The following is a 19,870-nucleotide window of genomic DNA, read 5'->3' as shown; positions in this document are numbered from 1 at the left end:
TATACAAAGCAATGATTGATTCCATGACTTTGCTGATAATCGGGAGCAGGCTGATTGGTCTGTAGTTGCAAGGAACTGTTTTAACACCTTTTTTGTGTAAACCGGTAATGTTTGCTGATTTCCAAGATGCTGGCAGATGACCTTGAGCAAAAGAGAGGGTGAAAAGAACAGAGAGAGGGTGAGATAGAGCGGCAGAGCAGGATTTTAGGACCCATGGGCTGATGCCGTCTGGTCCAATTGCAGAATCACAAAAACTTCTCCACCTTGTCAGGAGAGAAGGAAACAGTCCAGGAGCAGTTGGGTTCGACTGGGTAAGGTGGGAACGGAGAGAGATGGGTTTGGGACGCAAGATTTTGAGGCAAACACATAGTTGAGGCATTCGGCTTTGTCTGGGAAACTCTTCCTGGGAATTCTTCCAAAGTAAACTGCTGTCTCTCTCTCTCTCAAGCACAGATTTACACCCATCTCGTCTTCAGTTGTCATACCCTTCCTCCCATCCTTGGTACACTGAATCTTGTGGTGAGGCAGTTGCCATGAAACAACTTGTCTTCACCTCATGGAAGGCTAATCCAACTGAAGGTAATCTCAGTTCCTTTCACAAAGCTCGGGACAAGTGTGTGTCTACCCTCAGGAGAGCCACGAAAAGCACTATCTCTCTACTCAAGACTGAACTCTCAAACTTGCCTCCTTCCTGCAAATCCTGGTGGTGTCTGGTCAAATCTGTTTCTGGTGTTTGATCCCCCTCCACCTCCTCCCTTACCTCAAATGGCTACACAGTTGACACCGCACGTGACTAAGCCGAATGCCTCAACTCTGTGTTTGCCTCAAAATCTTGTGTCCCAAACCCGTCCCTCTCTGTACCGACCGTACCCAGTCGAACCCAGCTGCTCCTGGACTCTGTGTCTTTCTCTCCTGACAAGGTGGAGAAGTTTCTGTTAAACCTCGACTCTGATTCTGCAACTGGACCAGACGGCATCAGCCCACGGGTCCTAAAATCCTGCTGTTCCGCTCTATCTCACCCTCTCTCTGTTCTCTTCACCCTCTCTTTTGCTTAAGGTCATCTGCCATCTGCTTGGAAATCGGCCAACATGACCTTCACACAAAAAGGTGCAAAAACAGATCCTTGCAACTGCAGACCAATCAGCCTGTTCCCAATAATCGGCAAGCTTTCAGAATCATTGGAATCTCCCGCAATGAAGCTTACTCCGAGGGCCTTTCACTCACTCACCGCAGGCAGGTAGGTGGTCTTTCTGTCTTCTGCCGACTCCTCTCCGGCCTAGCTCCCCCAGTTCTGTCTGTGCTATTTCCCCCAAATACTCCTACAGGTCGCACAAGATCTGCCAGCAACCCTCTTATGGTGAAATTGCCAAAATCAAGACTCTCTGCTGACCTTCATTCTTTCATTGCTCTTTTCTTCCGCCTCTGGAACAAACTCCCTCATTCTCTTCAATCGCACTCCTCCCTCCAGGTCTTTAAAACAGCTGTTCACCACCATCTCTTATCTTCCCCCATCCAAAACCTTGATCTTTTCTACCCCCACTAATTTCACCCCAGATCCACTTTTTTGAAATACCAACTTCTTTCCTGGAAGTCCTGGCAGTGTCCATGTATTTTATACCTCTATTCCCATGCCTCCTCCCCCCAAGCCCTCCCTCCCACAGATCTCCCGATGTCCCTGAACTCTGCTGTTGTACTTGTGTGCTTCCCTCTCTCTCCCCATCTTGTCTCCCGCTTTCTTTATCATATGCTTTTTGTGCCAGTTTGTCTTTTTGTGATTAATGTGAGCTCTTACATGAGCCTCGATCTTGTATACAATTTTTTGTTTTTTAATCCCACCATCATCCATACTGCTCAGGAAGTTTCATTTTGACATCCACCATCATCCATAGTGCTCAGGAAGTGCTATGATGATATCCATAATCATCCATATTGCTCAGGAAGTGCCATGATGACATCCGCCATCATCCATAGTGCTCAGGAAGTACCACGATGACATCCGCCATCATGCATCGTGCTCAGGAAGTGCCATGATGACATCCGCCATCATCCATAGTGCTCAGGAAGTGCCATGATGACATCCGCCATCATGCATAGTGCTCAGGAAATGCCATGATGACATCCGCCATCATGCATAGTGCTCAGGAAGTGCCATGATGACATCCGCCATCATGCATAGTCCTCAGGAAATGCCATGATGACATCCGCCATCATGCATAGTGCTCAGGAAATGCCATGATGACATCCGCCATCATGCATAGTGCTCAGGAAGTGCCATGATGACATCCGCCATCATGCATAGTCCTCAGGAAATGCCATGATGACATCCGCCATCATGCATAGTGCTCAGGAAATGCCATGATGACATTCGCCATCATGCAGTGCTGGGGAAGCTCCATGATGACATCGGCAGCTGATGGGTGCTGCCCTGGATTTGTGGGTGCGGCGTCGTGCGTGTCTAATGGTGAAAAGAGTGTATGTTTTACAGTTCTGTTTTAAGTTCCTTGTTTTAAGTTTAACTTCCTTGGCAAACACAAAATAAGGGGAGCAGTAGACAATGTGGGGAGAGAGGGGGAAGGACACAAACGCAACATTTGAGAGCAGGGACATCGAGAGATCTGTGGGAGGGAGAGGGCTTGGGGGAGGTGGGAGAGGTATAAAACAAATGGACACTGCAAGGACTTCCAGGACAGAAGTTGGAATTTCAAACAAAGTGGATCTGGGGTGAATTAGCGGGGGTAGAAAAGATCAAGGTTTTGGATGGGGGAAGATAAGAGATGGTGGTGAACAGCTGTTTTAAAGACCTGAAGGGAGGAGTGGGATTGAAGGGAGTGAGGGAGTTTGTTCCAGAGGCGGGAGAAAAGGGGAATGAAAGAGTGAAGGTGAGCAGAGAGCCTAGATTTTGGCAGTTTAACCAGAAGAGGGTTGCTGGCAGATCTTGTGCGGCTCTAACCTTAACCTTAACCTTAACCTTAACCTTAACTTGTGCGGCTTGTGCGGTAACAAAGTTTTGAGTTGTTAGGGTTAGGTAAAAAGGTTAGTTGCATTTTGATTGGTAAAAATTAAGTTCAAACTTTCCATTTGTTTTTGTCTTCCATTTGTTTGTGAGATTGCATTTTATAAAATTACTCTTAACGTTACAAAAATATTCTCTGCTACTGACAATTTGCACTATTTTGAAGGTTCTTACTAAAAGCCATGATGAGATGTCAGAAAGTCTGAGAAACTGTCTTTACCACTTTGCAGCCAATTCTAGATGGTGCCGAATTCTGCAGTCATCCCAAACTCATGAGCGATATCAAGAATGTGAAGGAGAAATACGGGAATGGAATTGTCACCTTCAGGTACGTGTGTGTGTGTGTGTGTGTGTGTGTGTGTGTGTGTGTGTGTGTGTGTGTGTGTGTGTGTGTGTGTGTGTGTGTGTGTGTGTGTGTGTGTGTGTGTGTGTGTGTGTGTGTGTGTGTGTGTGTGTATGACCCATTCCCCTCGTGTGTGTGTGCATGACCCATTCCCCCCCCCCCCGTGTGTGTGTGTGTGTGTGTGTGTGTGTGTGTGTCAATAAGAGAGAGAGAATTGTGAGGAACAGAAATGAAAAAACGAGGTGTGTGTGTGTGTGTGTGTATGTGTGTGTGCGCACGCGTGTGTGAGACACACTCCCCTGTGGGTGATTCACTCCCTGGTGCAGTGTGCCTGATGTGGGAGGGACTGGGGTGGGGAGAGAGAGGATTTGAGGTCTTGAAGTCACATTTTACATGAGATGTAATCACACATTTCAAACTGTATTTTACATGTTATCAGAAGTAAATAAATTGTGGAGATTAAATCATTTGTGGATCTGATAAATTGCCAGTAACCAGTTTGTACAACTGAATACTGAATGTGCAACATCTAAATGAAGACGTCCATGCCCGTGGGATTCCCATGGGTGACCCCACTAGTATATATATACATACATATGTTGAGTGTTGGTAATAAATCACAGCAAGTGTTTGGTGTGTCCAATAATGCATTCTCAAATGTCTGTTCTCAGGGAATGTGAGGATCGTGGTAACGTTTTGGTTGACCTTCGTTTGAACTTCACGGTTGTTAAGGTGAGTTGAATTGCTGTCCAGTAGTGTTTTCACAAGGATTTAATTAACATACAGTGTCAATAATTTCACGATGTAAACTCACGCATTAACGCAGTTCCTTATGTTAGCATTGTGTTTGATTTGTCGTCAACAATTGCTAGCATACTAGGTTTGTTATAATTTATCAACAGGTCTGCCTATCTTTATGCTTCATATATAAATTCCATGTAATTAATTATGGAGATATTGACGAGGCCAAAAATTTCGGAAAGTTGGATATTCAAGCAGAAATTCTTAAAATGCACTGGCAGACGGTGGTAAAATTTTTGATGAAAACTTTATTCCAAGGGAGAACAACAACTCTGATTTCCATTTTGCAAAAAAATAATCATGTCAGTTGAAACACCTGTCATCGTGCTTCTTAAGGTGTCGTAAGTGCAACCTCACTCGTGGAAATTGGTTGTGAATCCTGGAAGTTTTGCCATTATTTTATCACGGGTGATCATCACTCTGGTGTTGGTGATTCTTTGGTCATCGCGCTCACGTAGCCTTGAATACGAGAGGGCCTCTTCCTTTCATGTGAGGGTGGATTGCAGGTGAGTGTCCTGCTTTAACCAAATCATGGTGGAAGAGCCTTCAAAGCAATGTGTTTATTATCTTGAGGCATTTTGTATGGTTTACTTTAGCTCCCTAAAGTAGCTACCTCGACTTTAGCTACCTCGACTCTGTTTCATGACGAATGTTTGTTGATAAGGTTACCCGAAAATGTTCTTGCACATTATTTCAATGTGAAATTTTAAACCTCCCAATTTGCTTTGTTTCTGGCCGAGAGGTACGCACACTCACCTGTCCAGCCTGTGTTTGAATCTCGACCCAGAAAAAAACCTGTTATCCTTGCATTTTGCAGGTCGGGTGGTTCATCAATTTGTGCGCTGTCCATCAGAAGGACGTTAAACTGGGTGTCCCTCAGCTGACATTAGTCGGTGGACATTAAAGATCCAATGGTATCTTTCGCTATGAGTACGCGAGCACCCTGAACAATGCATCTGTTCCAATAATGAATTAATAAATATCTTCATGGCTGATCATGTATCCTTGCATTTTGAAAAAGGAAAAAAATTCCATTTCTTGGATTATCCTGACTTGCAGGCATCGTCGTTCTTTGCATCAGTAACTTGTTGAACATCCCACATGATTGCATTGTTCATGGCCGCATCAAAAGTCGCTCGGGTATTATATTATAACCTTGTTGTCAAATCCAAATAGTTTTGGATACATGTGGTGGGATCACTGTGCAGTTTGGAGAAAAGGGAAGGGTTGTGGTCCTCTTACCTGCTTGTGCAACACTTGTCTCTACAGAATGGGTCCGTGATGGATGGGCTCCCTCCATTCATCGTCCGCCTCTGTTTCTGCCTCTCAAATTACATCGACGGAAATGGTTCGTTTTTAAACTTCTTTGTGTGTGTGAAGAATTCAAGCAATGACGTTGATTTTACTTGCTTAATCACAATGATCTGGCAAAGCATCCTGGGTATGAAAGGCAAAAAGAGCTTGACCTGTCAGAGCTCAGGTCTCGTTTACAATACATTGCTGATGGATGTTGTTTTCTAAACCATCAGCAGCAAATTTCTTGTTAACATTTCCAAACTTTGCAATTAATCATACATGTTATGATGAAGAACTCGGTGCCGTGTGGTTATTTGAGACAGCCAGTAAGTAATTCCATCCCCACTGCCATATTTGCCTTCAGGTTTACATGGTATCTACGAAGCAATTTCGTTATCTTATTAAATTCCATGTTTTTTTAATTATCAAAAAGATGGAACACATTTTGTGATAACATGGCTCAGCTAACCTCTTCACACACGATGAGCTTAACATAAGAATCGATGTAATCAGGACAGGTCACTTAAGTCATTTGTTTCATGACGAATGGTGTCCATTGAAGAACGACAACATTCCTTGGACAACAAAATGTGGGATATCCAGGAGAAGGAATGCGGCGCATGCAGCACACACCGACCACTCTCAATTCTTTGCCAGAATATGCATTTCACTTCTTAAAGAGGAGATTAAAGTCAGAAACCCCCAAAACAAACAACAACTGAAAATGGCTGCAGTAAGGATTGGCAAAGCATCTCAAAGGAAAATACCAAAAGTTTGGTGATGTCGATGGCTCACGTGCTTGATGCAGTTATTACATGCAAGGAATATGCAACCAAATACTAACTATTATACTACTTAATTTACTTCATCTTAATCTGTTCCAATACTTATGACTACCTAAATGAGGGGACTGAACATAAAAAGTGTAATTGTTCCTCAATGGTAAAATATTGTTGCAGATCTCCCGAAGCCCGTTCCCGTTACAAAGGGGGCGATTAAACCCCGTTTTTGTCCCCCGTCGCACCGCGGAGCAAAAGGGGGACAATGGTTTTCCCCTCCGTCCGTGTGTCCGTCCGTCCGTCCGTGTGTGCGTGCATATGTCAGTGCGTGCGTGCGTGCGTTCGGAAGCGAAGGACCGCATTCGAATTTGGTGTGTGGGTGCAACCCACGTCAAAATCCAAGATGGCCACCGCCATTTATGTATGATGCCATGGATGTCTGAACCTTGTGAGCGAAAAATCTTCAAAAATAAACCAACTACTAACTTCTAATCTGGTGTGTGGGTGTATTTAAGCATAAGGAAGAACCCTATTGAAAATTGGGTCGCCACATCAAAATCCAAGATGGCCGCCGCCATGTATGTCAACCTTGTGAGCGGAATATCTTGAAAAATAAGCGAAGTACCAACTTCTAATCTAGTGTGTGGGTGTATCTAGGCATAAGGAAGAACGCTATTGAAAATTGGGTCGCCACATCAAAATCCAAGATGGCCGCCACCATGTATGTCCGAACCTTGTGAGCGAAATATCTTGAAAAATAAGCGAAGTACCAACTTCTAATCTGGTGTGTGGGTGTATCTAGTCATAAGGAAGAACGCTATTGAAAATTGGGTCGCCACGTCAAAATCCAAGATGGCCGCCACCATATATATGTCTGAACCTTGTGATCGAAATATCTTGAAAAATAAACGAACTACTAACTTCTAATCTGGTGTGTGGGTGTATCCACGCATAAGGAAGAACTCTGTTGAAAATTGGGTCGCCATGTCAAAATCCAAGATGTCCACCGCCATGTATGTCTGAACCTTGTGAGCGGAATATCTTGAAAAATAAGCGAAGTACCAACTTCTAATCTGGTGTGTGGGTGTATCTAGGCCTAAGGAAGAACCCTATTGAAAATTGGGTCGCCACGTCAAAATCCAAGATGGCCGCCGCCATGTATGTCTGAACCTTGTGAGCAGAATATCTTGAAAAATAAGCGAAGTACCAACTTCTAATCTGGTGTGTAGGTGTATCTAGGCATAAGGAAGAACGCTATTGAAAATTGGGTCGCCACGTCAAAATCCAACGTGGCCGCCGCCATGTATGTCTGAACATTGTGAGCCGAATATCTTGAAAAATAAGCGTAGTACCAACTTCTAATCTGGTGTGTGGGTGTATCCATGCATAAGGAAGAACGTTGTTGAAAATTGGGTCGCCACGTCAAAATCCAAGATGGCCGCCTCCATGTATGTCTGAACCTTGTGAGCGAAATATCATATGGCATGTTTTCTGCGTCTTCCACTTTGTCAACTCACATCACTTCCCCGACGGGGTACCTAGGCGTAACGCTTGTTCCCCCTGGGTCTTCAGGTCCACGAAGCCGAATCGCCACTTCCGGAGCAAACATGAAAAAGGGTATCGGGTCAATGTCGCTCGCACCTCTAACCCATGCTGCCACTAAAGCGGGGACCGAACCTCGCACAAGCCGCACTTAATCGAGTAAGCCGAGCGGTATGCGGATCACTTGACTCGTGCTGTTACTTTTATAATAATTCATTTTATTTGTATAGCGCTTTTCATGAAGCCCAAAGGCGCTTTGACAGAGTGCAAAACATAATGCACAACAAAACATGAAAACAACAATTGCAAAAACACAAGAATCAATAGGGAAATATTAAAAGCAAAAGGAGGGAGAAGGAGGAGTGATAGTCATGGGTTAAATGCTGTGGGTTGAATGTTGAATGCAGTGCTGAACAGGTGGGTCTTTAGTGATGTTTTGAATGTGGTGAGTGAGGAGGAGTCTCTGATGGTGTGAGGTAGTGAGTTCCAGAGGGTGGGAGCAGCGATGGAGAAGGCCCTGTCCCCCCAGGATCTGAATTTGGTCCGGATGGGGGGGGGTCAGGAGGTTGGTACCAGCAGAGCGGAGGTTGCGGGTGGGAGTGTGTCTGGAGAGGAGGTCAACCAGGTAGGATGGGGCCAGGTTATGGAGGGCTTTGTAGGTCAAGAGGAGGATATTGTACTCGATTCTCTGGGAGATGGGGAGCCAGTGAAGCTTGTAAAGGACGGGGGTGATGTGGTCACGGGTCCGGGAATGGGTGAGTAGTCGGGCAGCGGAGTTCTGAATGTATTGGAGTTTATTGGTGATTGTTGAGGGTGAACCATAGAGGAGGCTATTGCAGTAGTCCAGACGGGAGGTGATGAAGGCGTGGATGAGGGTTTCTGCAGCCGTGGAGGAGAGGGATGAGCGGAGACGGGCGATGTTTTTCAGGTGAAAGAAGGCTGTCTTTGTGATCTGTTTAGTATATTTGTCGAAGGAGAGGGTTTGGTCAAAGATGACGCCAAGATTCCGGATGAGAGGGGAGGTGGATACTGGGATACCGTCGATGTTGAGGGCAAAGTTATGGGTGGATTTTGTGAGCGTTTTTGGACCAATGATGATTATTTCAGATTTATCACAGTTAAGTTTGAGGAAGTTGATTTGAAGCCAGGATTTTATTTCAGAGATGCAGTTTGTCAGGATAGAGTGGGTGTCGGTGGAGATGAAAAGCTGGATGTCATCGGCGAAGCAGTGGAATTGGAGACCATGACGGCGGATTAAGTGACCGAGGGGGGACAGGTAAAGGATGAAGAGGAGGGGGCCAAGAACTGAACCTTGGGGGACACCTTGGGGGAGGGGAGCAGTGGGGGATTTGCAGTTATTGATGGAGATGAACTGGCGTCTGTCAGAGAGGTATGATTTAATCCAAGAGAGGGCAGTGCCGGTAACGTTAAAGGTGGATTCAAGTCGGGTGAGGAGGATGGTGTGATCGATGGTGTCAAAGGCAGCGCTGAGGTCGAGGAGGACGAGAATGTTGAGGTTGCCAGCGTCAGAGGAGAGGAGAAGGTCGTTGGTGATTTTGAGGAGAGCAGTTTCAGTACTGTGGTTGGAGCGGAACCCGGATTGGAATGTTTCATACAGGTTATTGGCAGAGAGGTGATGTTTGAGTTGAGCGGCTACAGCGCGTTCCAAAACTTTTGACAGAAAGGGTAGGTTGGAGATGGGTCTGAAGTTATTTAGGGTGTCAGGGTTTAGACCAGGTTTTTTTAGAATGGGGGTAACAGCAGCAATTTTGAGGGATGGTGGGACGATGCCTGTAGACAGGGAGGAGTTTATTGTTGCAATGATAAGTGGAGAGAGAGAGCAGGGAGGGAGGCCTTGACAAAGCTGGAGGGGATGGGGTCAAGAGTGCAGGTGGCAGTTTTCATTCCTATGAGGAGTTCAGAGAGGTCAGTAGGGGAGACCGGGGAGAATTGAGACAGGGGAAGGCAGGATAAGGGGGGGCAGGTGGTTGGAGGGGGAGCGGGTGCGGCGGTGGTCAAGCTGTTGTAGATGTCAATTTTGTGTTGGAAGAAAGAAAGGAATGAGATGCAGTTGTCTACTGTGAATGACTGGGTGGTGGTGTCCAGGGGGCGGAGGAGTTTGTTTATTGTCGAGAAGAGTGCTTTTGGGTTTCCGGAGCCAGAGTGGATAATTTGAGAGTAGTAGGCGGAGCGGGCGTGGGAGAGGGCATCTTTGTAATGTTGTAGGTGGTCCTTGTAGGCTTGGGAGTGAACTGTGAGACCTGTTTTATTGCGGAGTCTTTCAAATTGGCGAGCACGAGTTTTCATCAGGCGGAGTTCAGGGGTAAACCAGGGAGCAGAATGGGTGAAAGAAACTGTTTTGGTTTTTACAGGCGCAAGCTGGTCAAGGCAGGAGGAGAGAGTGTGGTTGTAGTAGTCAGTGAGGTCGGAAGGGGTGTGGAGGTCAATGAAGGGAGAAGTGGACATTTTTTCAGAGAGGGTGGATGGGAATGAGGTCGGTGAAAGAGCGTTTAGCTTACGGAAGTTGATAGTGCGATAATGTCTTGGTGTTGGGGTGGGGATGTTGATGGTCATAGTGATGGCTAAGTGGTCAGAGAGGGTGAGGTCGGAGCCAGAGAGATAGTGCAAAATTAATCCAGTGGAGCAGACAAGGTCCAAAATGTGACCACGGATATGCGTAGGAAAGTTGACATGTTGAGTGAGGTTAAAGCAGGTGAGTAAATCGGTGAAGTCAGTGGTTATTGTGGAGTCAGTGGAGCATGTGGATATTGAAATCACCAAGGAGGAGGATTGAGGGGGAGAGGGAACATAGCTGGGTCAGAAAGTAGGAGCAGTCAGACAGGAATAATGGGTGTGCTTTGGGAGGGCGGTAGACGACAGCCATGACTGACTGCGTGTGACCAGAGAGTTTAAAAGCCAGGTGTTCAAAGGATGAGGATGAGGCGATGGGGATGAGGCTGGTCCTGATGTCTTGACGGTGGATAACGGCAATTCCACCACCTCGGCCCTCCGAGCATGGTTTATTGACGTAGGAATATCCATTGGGTGTGGTGAGGTTCAGCGTGTAGTAGTCCAGAGGTTGTTGCCAGGTTTCGGTGAGACGGAGAAAGTCCAGTTTGTTATCCAGGATGTAGTCGTTGAGGATGAGGCATTTGTTGTTGAGGGACCGGGTGTTGAACAAGGTGAGCTTGATGTTGTTTTGAACAGCGGGGATGAATTCAGGTGATTTAGCCAGGGTTCGCAGGCAGGAGGTGCGATTTTGTGCGTTGCCGTGACTAGGTGCGCTGGGACGATGAGTGGGAGTGCGCTGAGCCGACCAGAGGACTGGGATGGAGTGACCTGATTGTACATATACATTGTACATCCGAGCAGAGGATTGTACATTTATGGAACCCGATTTGAGCGGTTCTATTCGTTCCATGCGAAGCCAATTGATGGAAGGGACGAGAACGGTCAAATCAAAGGAATAACACTATTTATTATTATTTACAATGATCAGGATGAAGGAAAGGGGACACAGAGCAGAAGCTTAATCAATCTTAACGAAAACCCAGACACAGGGCCCACTCATGCACATGGGGAGAAGAAGAGAAGAACTTCGCGCGCCAAACGTGCTTTGCCGTCGGCCGCTCCGGGGCAGCTCGCCCGGCGTGGCTCTCGGATGTTCACAGCATGTATGCGGACGAAGACGGGCAGGAGGAGATCACCCGTCTGTGGCCCGGCACGGGCCGTCCTCTTTAGCGCGTGATTAATACAGCGCGGAGCGCAGGGCACGGGGAAAGTTTGTGTACAATCTCGATCACCGCAATTCAACGCGCGCGTTCTCGTGCGTGCTCAAGCTCAACTCAACTCCAATCACTCTCACAGGGAACTTGAACTCGTCTCACAGGGAACTGTAACTCAGCACTTGAACTCACGATACTCTCCGGCTCTGACAGATGTGCACACGACTCTCACTGAGAACCTGCACTCATCTCTCGTCTGAGATGGGGGGACTCGGAGCAGGGTTTTATGGCTCCGCCCCGGCCCTCCTCGAATGTTCCAAACCCCACCTCTCATCGTCGTGGTTAGCCACTCCCCTCGAGCCCTGATTGGCAGCTCGCTGCTTACCGGCCTCCTTACCGGCCTCCTCCTTACCTGCTTACCTCCTGCAGCACCTCCCTTCGGCCTCGCCAGACTTGTTTAGGGCTGCCACGTGGCATGCTATCGCCAAAAGACTGCCCTACTGACGGACCTGCTCAACGCAAAACTAACACAGGACAGGACAGGACTACGCTTACATTCACTAAGAAATAACTGAACTATCGCGACGCTACATGTTGTGGTGCGTCTACCTACAAGGGGGAATTATCCTTTATTCCAAAATCACAACACTACATCCCTCTCTCGCCAGACTCGTCCCGAGTCGAGCCGACCAATGGAACGACCGGTAGAGCCTGACATGCAAAATTAACCTTACTTTTAAATGTGACACATAGGTGTGGTTCCCCCTAGCATTTACTCTGACCCATGTGTGCGACAGTTTTAGCACTAGATATGTCCCTCCTATTGCGTTGAGCAGCTACCTAACAGTTTCACGCCCACAACTACCCGAGTATTTCCGGAATTTCAAACTAAACACACAGCCGGTGGGCACATTCTTATATTTACAAGCACGTATATTTATAATTCTATGACTCAGGACCTGTTCTTTTTGGAAGAGAAGATTGGAGGGGAGAGAAAACACAGCAAAACACACTCGTAAATCGTGGCACTTGCTGCTTGCTTCTTGCATCTTGCTTCTTGCTTCTTCCGTGTGCGTCCAACAATCTGGCTGGCCACCATGACCGGCATACAGGCCATTTGAAGCATCAGGGCCATCTAAACTTGCAGAACTTCTCGTCCCCAGCACACAATAATAAACAAAAATGCTTTTATTTGGCCAGCAGGGCCGTTCTCACGTGGTCCAACTGCGTGGCATCACCGCCACTCAAACAAGTGGTCCGAAGTTGCAAGATGATTTTGCAGCAAGATGCTGCACGGCAGAGGTGCAAGGCCACAAGGCTTGTGGTCCATGAGTGTAACAAGGTGCAGCAAAAGCTTTGGCAGCAAAGTGCTGCACATGTCAGCTGCACTGGTGCAACAAGGGTGCAGCAAAAGGACATGGCAGCAAGGTGCTGCACAGGTCGGCTGCACAGATGTAGCAAAGACAGGGCAGCAAGGTGCAGAAGGGATGCTGCACAGTTCGATGGTGCTGCACAGTTCGGCCTCCAAAATGGTCCTGGGGCGGGGAGAGAGACAAGGCACAACAAGCAAGCGGAAAACACACAATGGCACATAGAAAACAAGGTGGTGCGGCACGAGGGACGTGGAAGAGCGAGCAGAGCAGGCTCGTCCCTAACCGTCCGTACCCCCCACCGTTGGCTACACCACCCCTAACCCCCCTTGTATTTACAATCCGTCTCTACGACTTGTCTCCCATATCCCCCTCTAATTCCAAATTCGTCTCCCAAATCCCTCCCAGGAAGGAAGGAATGGAACAAACACAATGTCACATTACGTCGTGATGCGTTTCACGACTCATTCAGCTTACAGAGCATCGGTGTGGAGCTCGTCCTCCTCGGTGACTGGCTGTGGATGGTGCGAAGGGATTTCTCATTCTCACTACTCTAATGACATTACACTTTTAAACTACCCGGGGTCGTACCCTGCCAATCGGCCTCTTTAAACTATGTGGTTCTAAGAACCCAAATTCCCATTACCCACCCTGTGGTGCCCTCTGAATTTGGGTCTCACCCAACGAATTTTCACACTGTGCCCTCGCACAATATCGGGGCTGGGTCGTGTGGCCCTACCAGCAGGTCTACCTGCCTGCGCACCTCCGCCACTGAAGCCGCCACCCGAGCTTACCTGCTCCTCGCGACTACTTAATCGGGGAAGGCCCTCCCTGGCTCTTACCCCCTCTGTGCCCACCTTGGCATCGGGCAACCCGGGTTCTCTCCTGGGATCCTCGGGCCCCACTCGACTCACAACTAGCCGGCTCCCAGAGCCTACCTGCGGCCTCACCTGGCCGACAAACTACCAGTGGCGAAGTGCCCCAATTAGTGTAGCAGCATAGCAAACCTGTTGTGCATTTTGTGATACAAGCACCAAATTTGGTACACTAGTAGACTATCATATTATGAAAAGATCTGGATATTGGGCCATCTCAGATTCAGAGATTTGATTTTTGCAAGATTTCGATTCGATTGGGATCGAAGAGAACACCTTCTTCGTCTTCTGTACAGTGAAGTTGCCAGCCCTGAATTCTCTGGCTACATCTGGGTGCTTCATTGGGAGTGCAACCGTGTCCCTCAGGTGAACAGGGACCCACCTGGCATAGTGTGTGTGGTCTAAGGCATGGAACCATGGGACCAGTTCCGTCAGGGCATCAAGGTACGTCGTGAATGAAGCCTGCCGCAGAGAACGCACGTAGACCAGTACCAACATCTCTAGTTCCAGCACAGTTGCCCAGTACTGAAAGTTGGGAATGTCTTCTCCTCTCTGGTGACACCAGTCTTCGAACTCAGGCAGGTCTTCTGCATCATCAGCATATGTCATACAGTGGCGTTCATACGCACGGTGTTGCAGGATGTGCAGTGCCGCTGCAGTGATTTGATGAGCTCTTCTTGTGCGGGTGACGTGGGCAGCTCGTAGGAAGGAGTCGGCCGTCCCTGGCGTTGCAATCTCAGCTTGCAAAATCTGCAAATCTTGCAAAAATCAAATCTCTGAATCTGAGATGGCCCAATATCCAGATCTTTTCATAATATGATAGTCTACTAGTGTGCCAAATTTGGTGCTTGTATCACAAAATGCACAATTCTTTTGAATATTTGGGCTAAGCCGCCCCACTAAATAACCATACGCACTAAGTAAGTCACACGCCCAGCCATTCCAGTCTCATGCAGCCTCCAAAGCCCTACTGTCCACTACCCGCACCACAGGTGTCAATATCCATTCAAATTTACCTCTGCCCTCTACCTGGCTTTACACTACCCACCCCGGACTTTCGCGAATGGGTTCCACTCCTCCCCCATTCAATCCTACGCACCATGCATTCCACACCTTTTATTCCCACACCAAGCATTCCACACCACTTATCTCGCACACCTCAACACAATTCCATTTATTGTCACACACACAATTCCTCAAACACACAGCATCATCTCCCTAATTACTTCCCCAACGACTCGTGCTTCCCCGTCGTCCCTTTACACTATGCACACCCTGTTTTATTATCAACCATCTAAGCTACCTACGTCCCCTCTATAGTACAGGTGTCACTACTTAAATCTTGTCCCTACAGTCTGCTAGATCCCTAACATTATCCTAGCCCTCCCTCGGCTGGCTTCGGTGCCCCATGGAGGCACCCATTGCTGGCACCTCCATGTGCCTATCACTGCCATCCCCCTAAACTAGTGCTCATGGGCCCCCCCGTGTGAGGAATGGTGACACTACCATTCCCCCACATGGGGGACACTATTCTCCACAGTCCGCTACACTACAAGCTTCTCCATGTGGATGTTCGTTGTCACGGCTCGGCCTCGAAGGGCCGAGCGATCCATGCGGGTGGTTGTTTGCCTGTATGGGGTGTCCGTCCGGCATTTTCGATCCAAGGGGGGGAGGGATTGACGGGCCGAGGTGCCGGGCTCCATCCCTGCGTGGGGATGCGTGCTCCATCCCACACACGGTGACCCAGCCGGCCACGGTCGGAGCACCGCACCCGAAAGGGTGCGCGGCTCCGAAAACTCCTACCTTCCCTTGAACCCGGCCAATCGCCATTGCCACCACGGCACAGCACCAACCATACAGTGCAGGGGCCGGAGGCACGAATCGTGCACGCCGGTCCTTGCGAGACTGACGCAGCACGGATTCCCTCCGGTCCCTGCTGCACACAACTCACCGTCACCGGGGGCTCATGTTCGCTACTCGTCCCGCTAAACGCTACCCCGGTCGGTGTCGATGCATGAGCCGCGTCCTCACCACGCGCGACCCACTCCACACTCGCACACCCAGGCGCACACGTGCCCCTCACACACTCCGTTACACACTCTTCCCGCACACAGTCTGGTGTGCATTCTCCCTCACACTCTAACACACTCGGCCATCGCACACTCTTTTTCCACACCCCCAGGTGCGCACTCTCTCGTTACACACTCTGTAACACACTCGGCCATCGCACACTCTTTTTCCACACCCCCAGGTGCGCACTCTCCCGTTGCACACTCCGTAACACACTCGGCCATCGCACACTCTTTTTCCACACCCCCAGGTGCGCATTCTCCCGTTACACACTCCGTAACACACTCTGCCATCGCATACTCTTTTTCCACACCCCCAGGTGCACACTCTCCCGTTACACACTCTGTAACACACTATTTTCCTGCACACTCTGGTGCATACTTTTCTCTCACACAGTCGGGTACGGACTCCCTCTCACACCGCACAATGGGGCCCATCACGAACGCCCGGGTCTCGCCTCTGTCCCAAGCGCGCCGAGAACCCGTTCGCGCCAAACACATTCACTCCATTATTTCTCACCTCGGGGTCCTCCTTCCCCGGCTTCTTCGCCAGCACCTGTAAACTTTTATTGGGGTCAGCAAGCATGGCATCACGGTGCAAATACAGACTTTGTGCGGGTTCCATTTCTTCTCTCCGTGACCTATTTTCTGTTTCTCCCGTCTCTTCAGCCCCAATTGTTTCTTCTTTCTCGACGATCGTCGGCGCCCCTACAATTTCTTTTTCCAACTCGACCCTCGCTGGCGCCCCCAAAATTTTATTTTCCAATGCGACGATCGTCGGCCTCTCTACACTTCGTGTCGCGATTCCCATGGCCCCGGTCAACTTGGCTGTCCTCTGCTCTACCTCGCTCCCCACGCATTCTCCACACCGCGTCACCTCGTCGCGTACCGCCGCGACCTTCCCGCTCAACCTGCGCCCAATGTCCTTCCCCATTTTTTTTTATTTCACCACCCATTTTGTTTTCCAACCCTTTCATGTCCTGGGTGGATTTGTCCCCCTGGGTATCCATTTTGTTTTCCAACCCATTCTTGCTTCTTCCCTCAGTCCTTTCATGTCTTCGCCCGTCTGGACCATAAAGGCCCTCATTTGTGCCATAAATAGGCCCCAGTCCACTGGCACCGCGGGCTCGGCTTCCGCCGTCACGTGCGAGGCGCTGCCATTTTCTTCGCTAGCTGTCCACTGTCCCTGTTGGCCCTGGGTCATTAATTCCTCTTCTACAACCCCCACCGGCATTTGACCCTCTTAGCCAGCCATGGTACGAATTTAATTTGGTTTCACAACTAAATTTCGTCCACACGTAATTTGGAGTGCGTGAAGCGCACTCTAGGTCCAATTATCTCACACTCCCGGATACCAATTTGTTGCGGCCAATTTGTCCAAAAATGTTTTTCCAGGGTTCAAATCCCACTCCTGACTACCAATTTGTTGCGGATCTCCCGAAGCCCGTTCCCGTTACAAAGGGGGGATTAAACCCCTTTTTCCCCCCTGGGTCTTCGTGATGAGGCCAAATTGCCACTTCCGGAGCAAACGTGAAAAAGGGTATCGGGTCAACGTCGCACGTACCTTTAACCCACGCTGCCACGAAAGCGGGGACCGAACCTCGCACAAGCCACGCTTAATCGAGTACGCCGAGCGGTATGCGTATCATGTGACTCGTGCCGTTACGTTTATGGAACCCGATTCGAGCGGTTCTATTCGTACCATGCGAAGCCAATTGATGGAAGGGACGAGAACGGTCAAATAAAAGGAATAACACGATTTATTATTATTTACAATGATCAGGATGAAGGAAAGTGGACACAGAGCAGAAGCTTAATCAATCTTAACTTATACCCAGACACAGGACCCACTCACGCACACGGGGAGAAGAAGAGAAGACGTTCGCGCACCAAACGCGCTTTGCCGTCGGTCGCTCCGGGGCAGCTCGCCCGGCGTGGCTCTCAGATGTTCACGGCACGTATGCAGGCGAAGGCAAGCAGGAGGAGATCGCGCGTCTGTGGCCCAGCACGGGTCGTCCTCTCGAGCGCGCGATTAATACAGCGCAGTGCGTAGGGCACGGGGCACAGGGAAAGTTTGTGTACAATATGAGGGGGAATTATCTTTTATTCCAAAACCACAACACTATATATAAGTAGAAATATCATGAACTAAAAGATGACCTTCTCTGCCCTTGCGTCATATTCATCTTTTGATCTCAAATCCAAATTTCTTGAGTATAAAGTAATAATAACAAATTTGACTTCACTGTTCCAATACTTATGGAGGGATCTGTGCATACAACTGGTGTATTTTTGCATGATTAGGAGCTTATTACGCAATAACTGTCATGGGAGATCCATCTTTCTTCTGGAATATTTTGGGGGTACACCACAGTGGTTGAGCATTTGAATGCACATGAAGAGGACCTCAGTTCAAATACAGGTTGCCCCTCTATACTTTTACCAGATTCGGTGGCACAATGGTTATAGTGGGGGGGTCGAAGTGTGGGGGGTCAGCGGTTTTCCAGCCGAGTCCTACCAAAGACTTTAAAATGGTACATGTTGCTTCCTTACTGAGCATTTAAAAAGGATAGAGCAAGGACAAACAATCTTAGGATGGCAGTCTGAGCACAGGATTTGATCGGCCAAATGGCCTCCTCCTGTGTTGAAGTTCCTTGTGAGGGAACTCATGTAAAAAATGGATATTTAATCAAATTGGATGGGTTGAAGTTTTCGATAGATTTGATCAAATTGGATGGATTGTCAATTTCCAAAAATCCATCTTTGCGAGATTTACCTTTTTGCACAAGGCAGGAGACGACGATGGTTCATGAGCGAGCGGTATTCAATGACAAAGGACGGACTGTAACCGAAACAGGCCCGGACAGGCCAGGCCCGGAAATGTCAAAACGAAGGTTGGTGACCTTGAACTGAGATAGAAAAAATCTATAATCAGTTATGAGGTTAATTATCTACACAATACCGAAAATAAGGTGAAAAATGAACTTAAAATAAATAAATAAATAAAATGAAAAAAAATAGGAAAAATCGAGCTCCGTGGGGCTAGACACATGACATTGGCCAAACCAAATATCGAAACCCCTGTCAGATTCCCCCAACCCCCTCAGGAGAAGATGTAGCTTGAACTCGATTAGCCCCTAAAAAGACATCTTTTTCGGGCTTGGCTCCGCCCACAATGGGCGCAATACTCCCACTCTAGGCAGGACACAACCAGATCATGATATCAACCTCCCACCCAAGTTTCATCAAGATCCGATGATATCATCGGGTAGTTATGCTGCGGACAGACAGACACACAGACACAGACGCACACAGATGACGAATATAGTGGTCACTTGATAACTTGTGAACCAATAGAAACTCCTTCAGCAGCTGATGAGCATATCCATTGATCTGGTCACTGTGCTGAATTGAACTGGTGTGTTCTACCATTTAAACATTGTTGAATTGACATTGTTTTTGTTTTCCAGAACCAACTGTTGAGTTAATAGAACCCGACAAGAAAGTTGACTCCATAAATCTGCTCCTGATTGAGAGGTGTGTTCAAGTGTGTATTTGAATGTTTGTTTGTTTATTGTTTTATGTATTATCCACAGCAAACTATTCTGGTATATTTGGCATGATTTTAGGAACAATGTGATGTCGTACAATTGTATCGGTTGTAGTACATAAATAAACAAGAAAGAGCAATCGGAGATTGCAGACCCTTGCCAGGATGTGTTTTCAGTGATTTGTAAGGATTTTGTGTGAAAACAAATATGGCGGCCGAACCACGTGTCCGATGACATCATTCATTTTTTTTTTTCTTCACGAATTTATCCCTAGATTATGCTCAATAAATTTCATCTGGATCAATGAAGTTTTGTACTTGTTGAATTATGACGTCATAATAGAGGCACCTATGACATCATCATTAACATATTTTATTCCCCATGGAGAGTTCCTTACAATAAGCCATGTTTCAATTTTTTCTATTCAGCGCTTTCGGAGATAGAGGTGCAAAGTTTTCGGTTTTTCCAAGATGGCGGCCGAACCACGTGACCTATGATGTCATAAT

The 19,870-nt window shown here is 47.9% G+C and overlaps 1 protein-coding gene across 1 annotated transcript in view; it reads left to right on the top strand.

Moving 5' to 3' along the window:
- The window catches only part of LOC137433553 (uncharacterized), a 75,084-nt gene extending 55,560 nt beyond the window's left edge, over nt 1-19,524 (top strand). Inside the window, exons 11-14 of the mRNA XM_078786151.1 lie at nt 3,244-3,341; nt 4,028-4,088; nt 5,427-5,505; nt 19,284-19,524. Of these exons, the coding sequence (XP_078642277.1) occupies nt 3,244-3,341; nt 4,028-4,088; nt 5,427-5,505; nt 19,284-19,372 (327 nt within the window). The 3' untranslated portion in view covers nt 19,373-19,524. The remainder of the gene's footprint in view (nt 1-3,243; nt 3,342-4,027; nt 4,089-5,426; nt 5,506-19,283) is intronic.
- The last annotated feature ends 346 nt before the right edge of the window (nt 19,525-19,870 follow it).

Source organism: Myxine glutinosa, chromosome 10 (assembly GCF_964187855.1).
Source record: "Myxine glutinosa chromosome 10, kmMyxGlut1.1, whole genome shotgun sequence".
Taxonomy (NCBI): domain Eukaryota; kingdom Metazoa; phylum Chordata; class Myxini; order Myxiniformes; family Myxinidae; genus Myxine; species Myxine glutinosa.
Note: the sequence above shows the minus strand (reverse complement) of the source record. Positions and strands in the feature narration are given on the sequence as shown.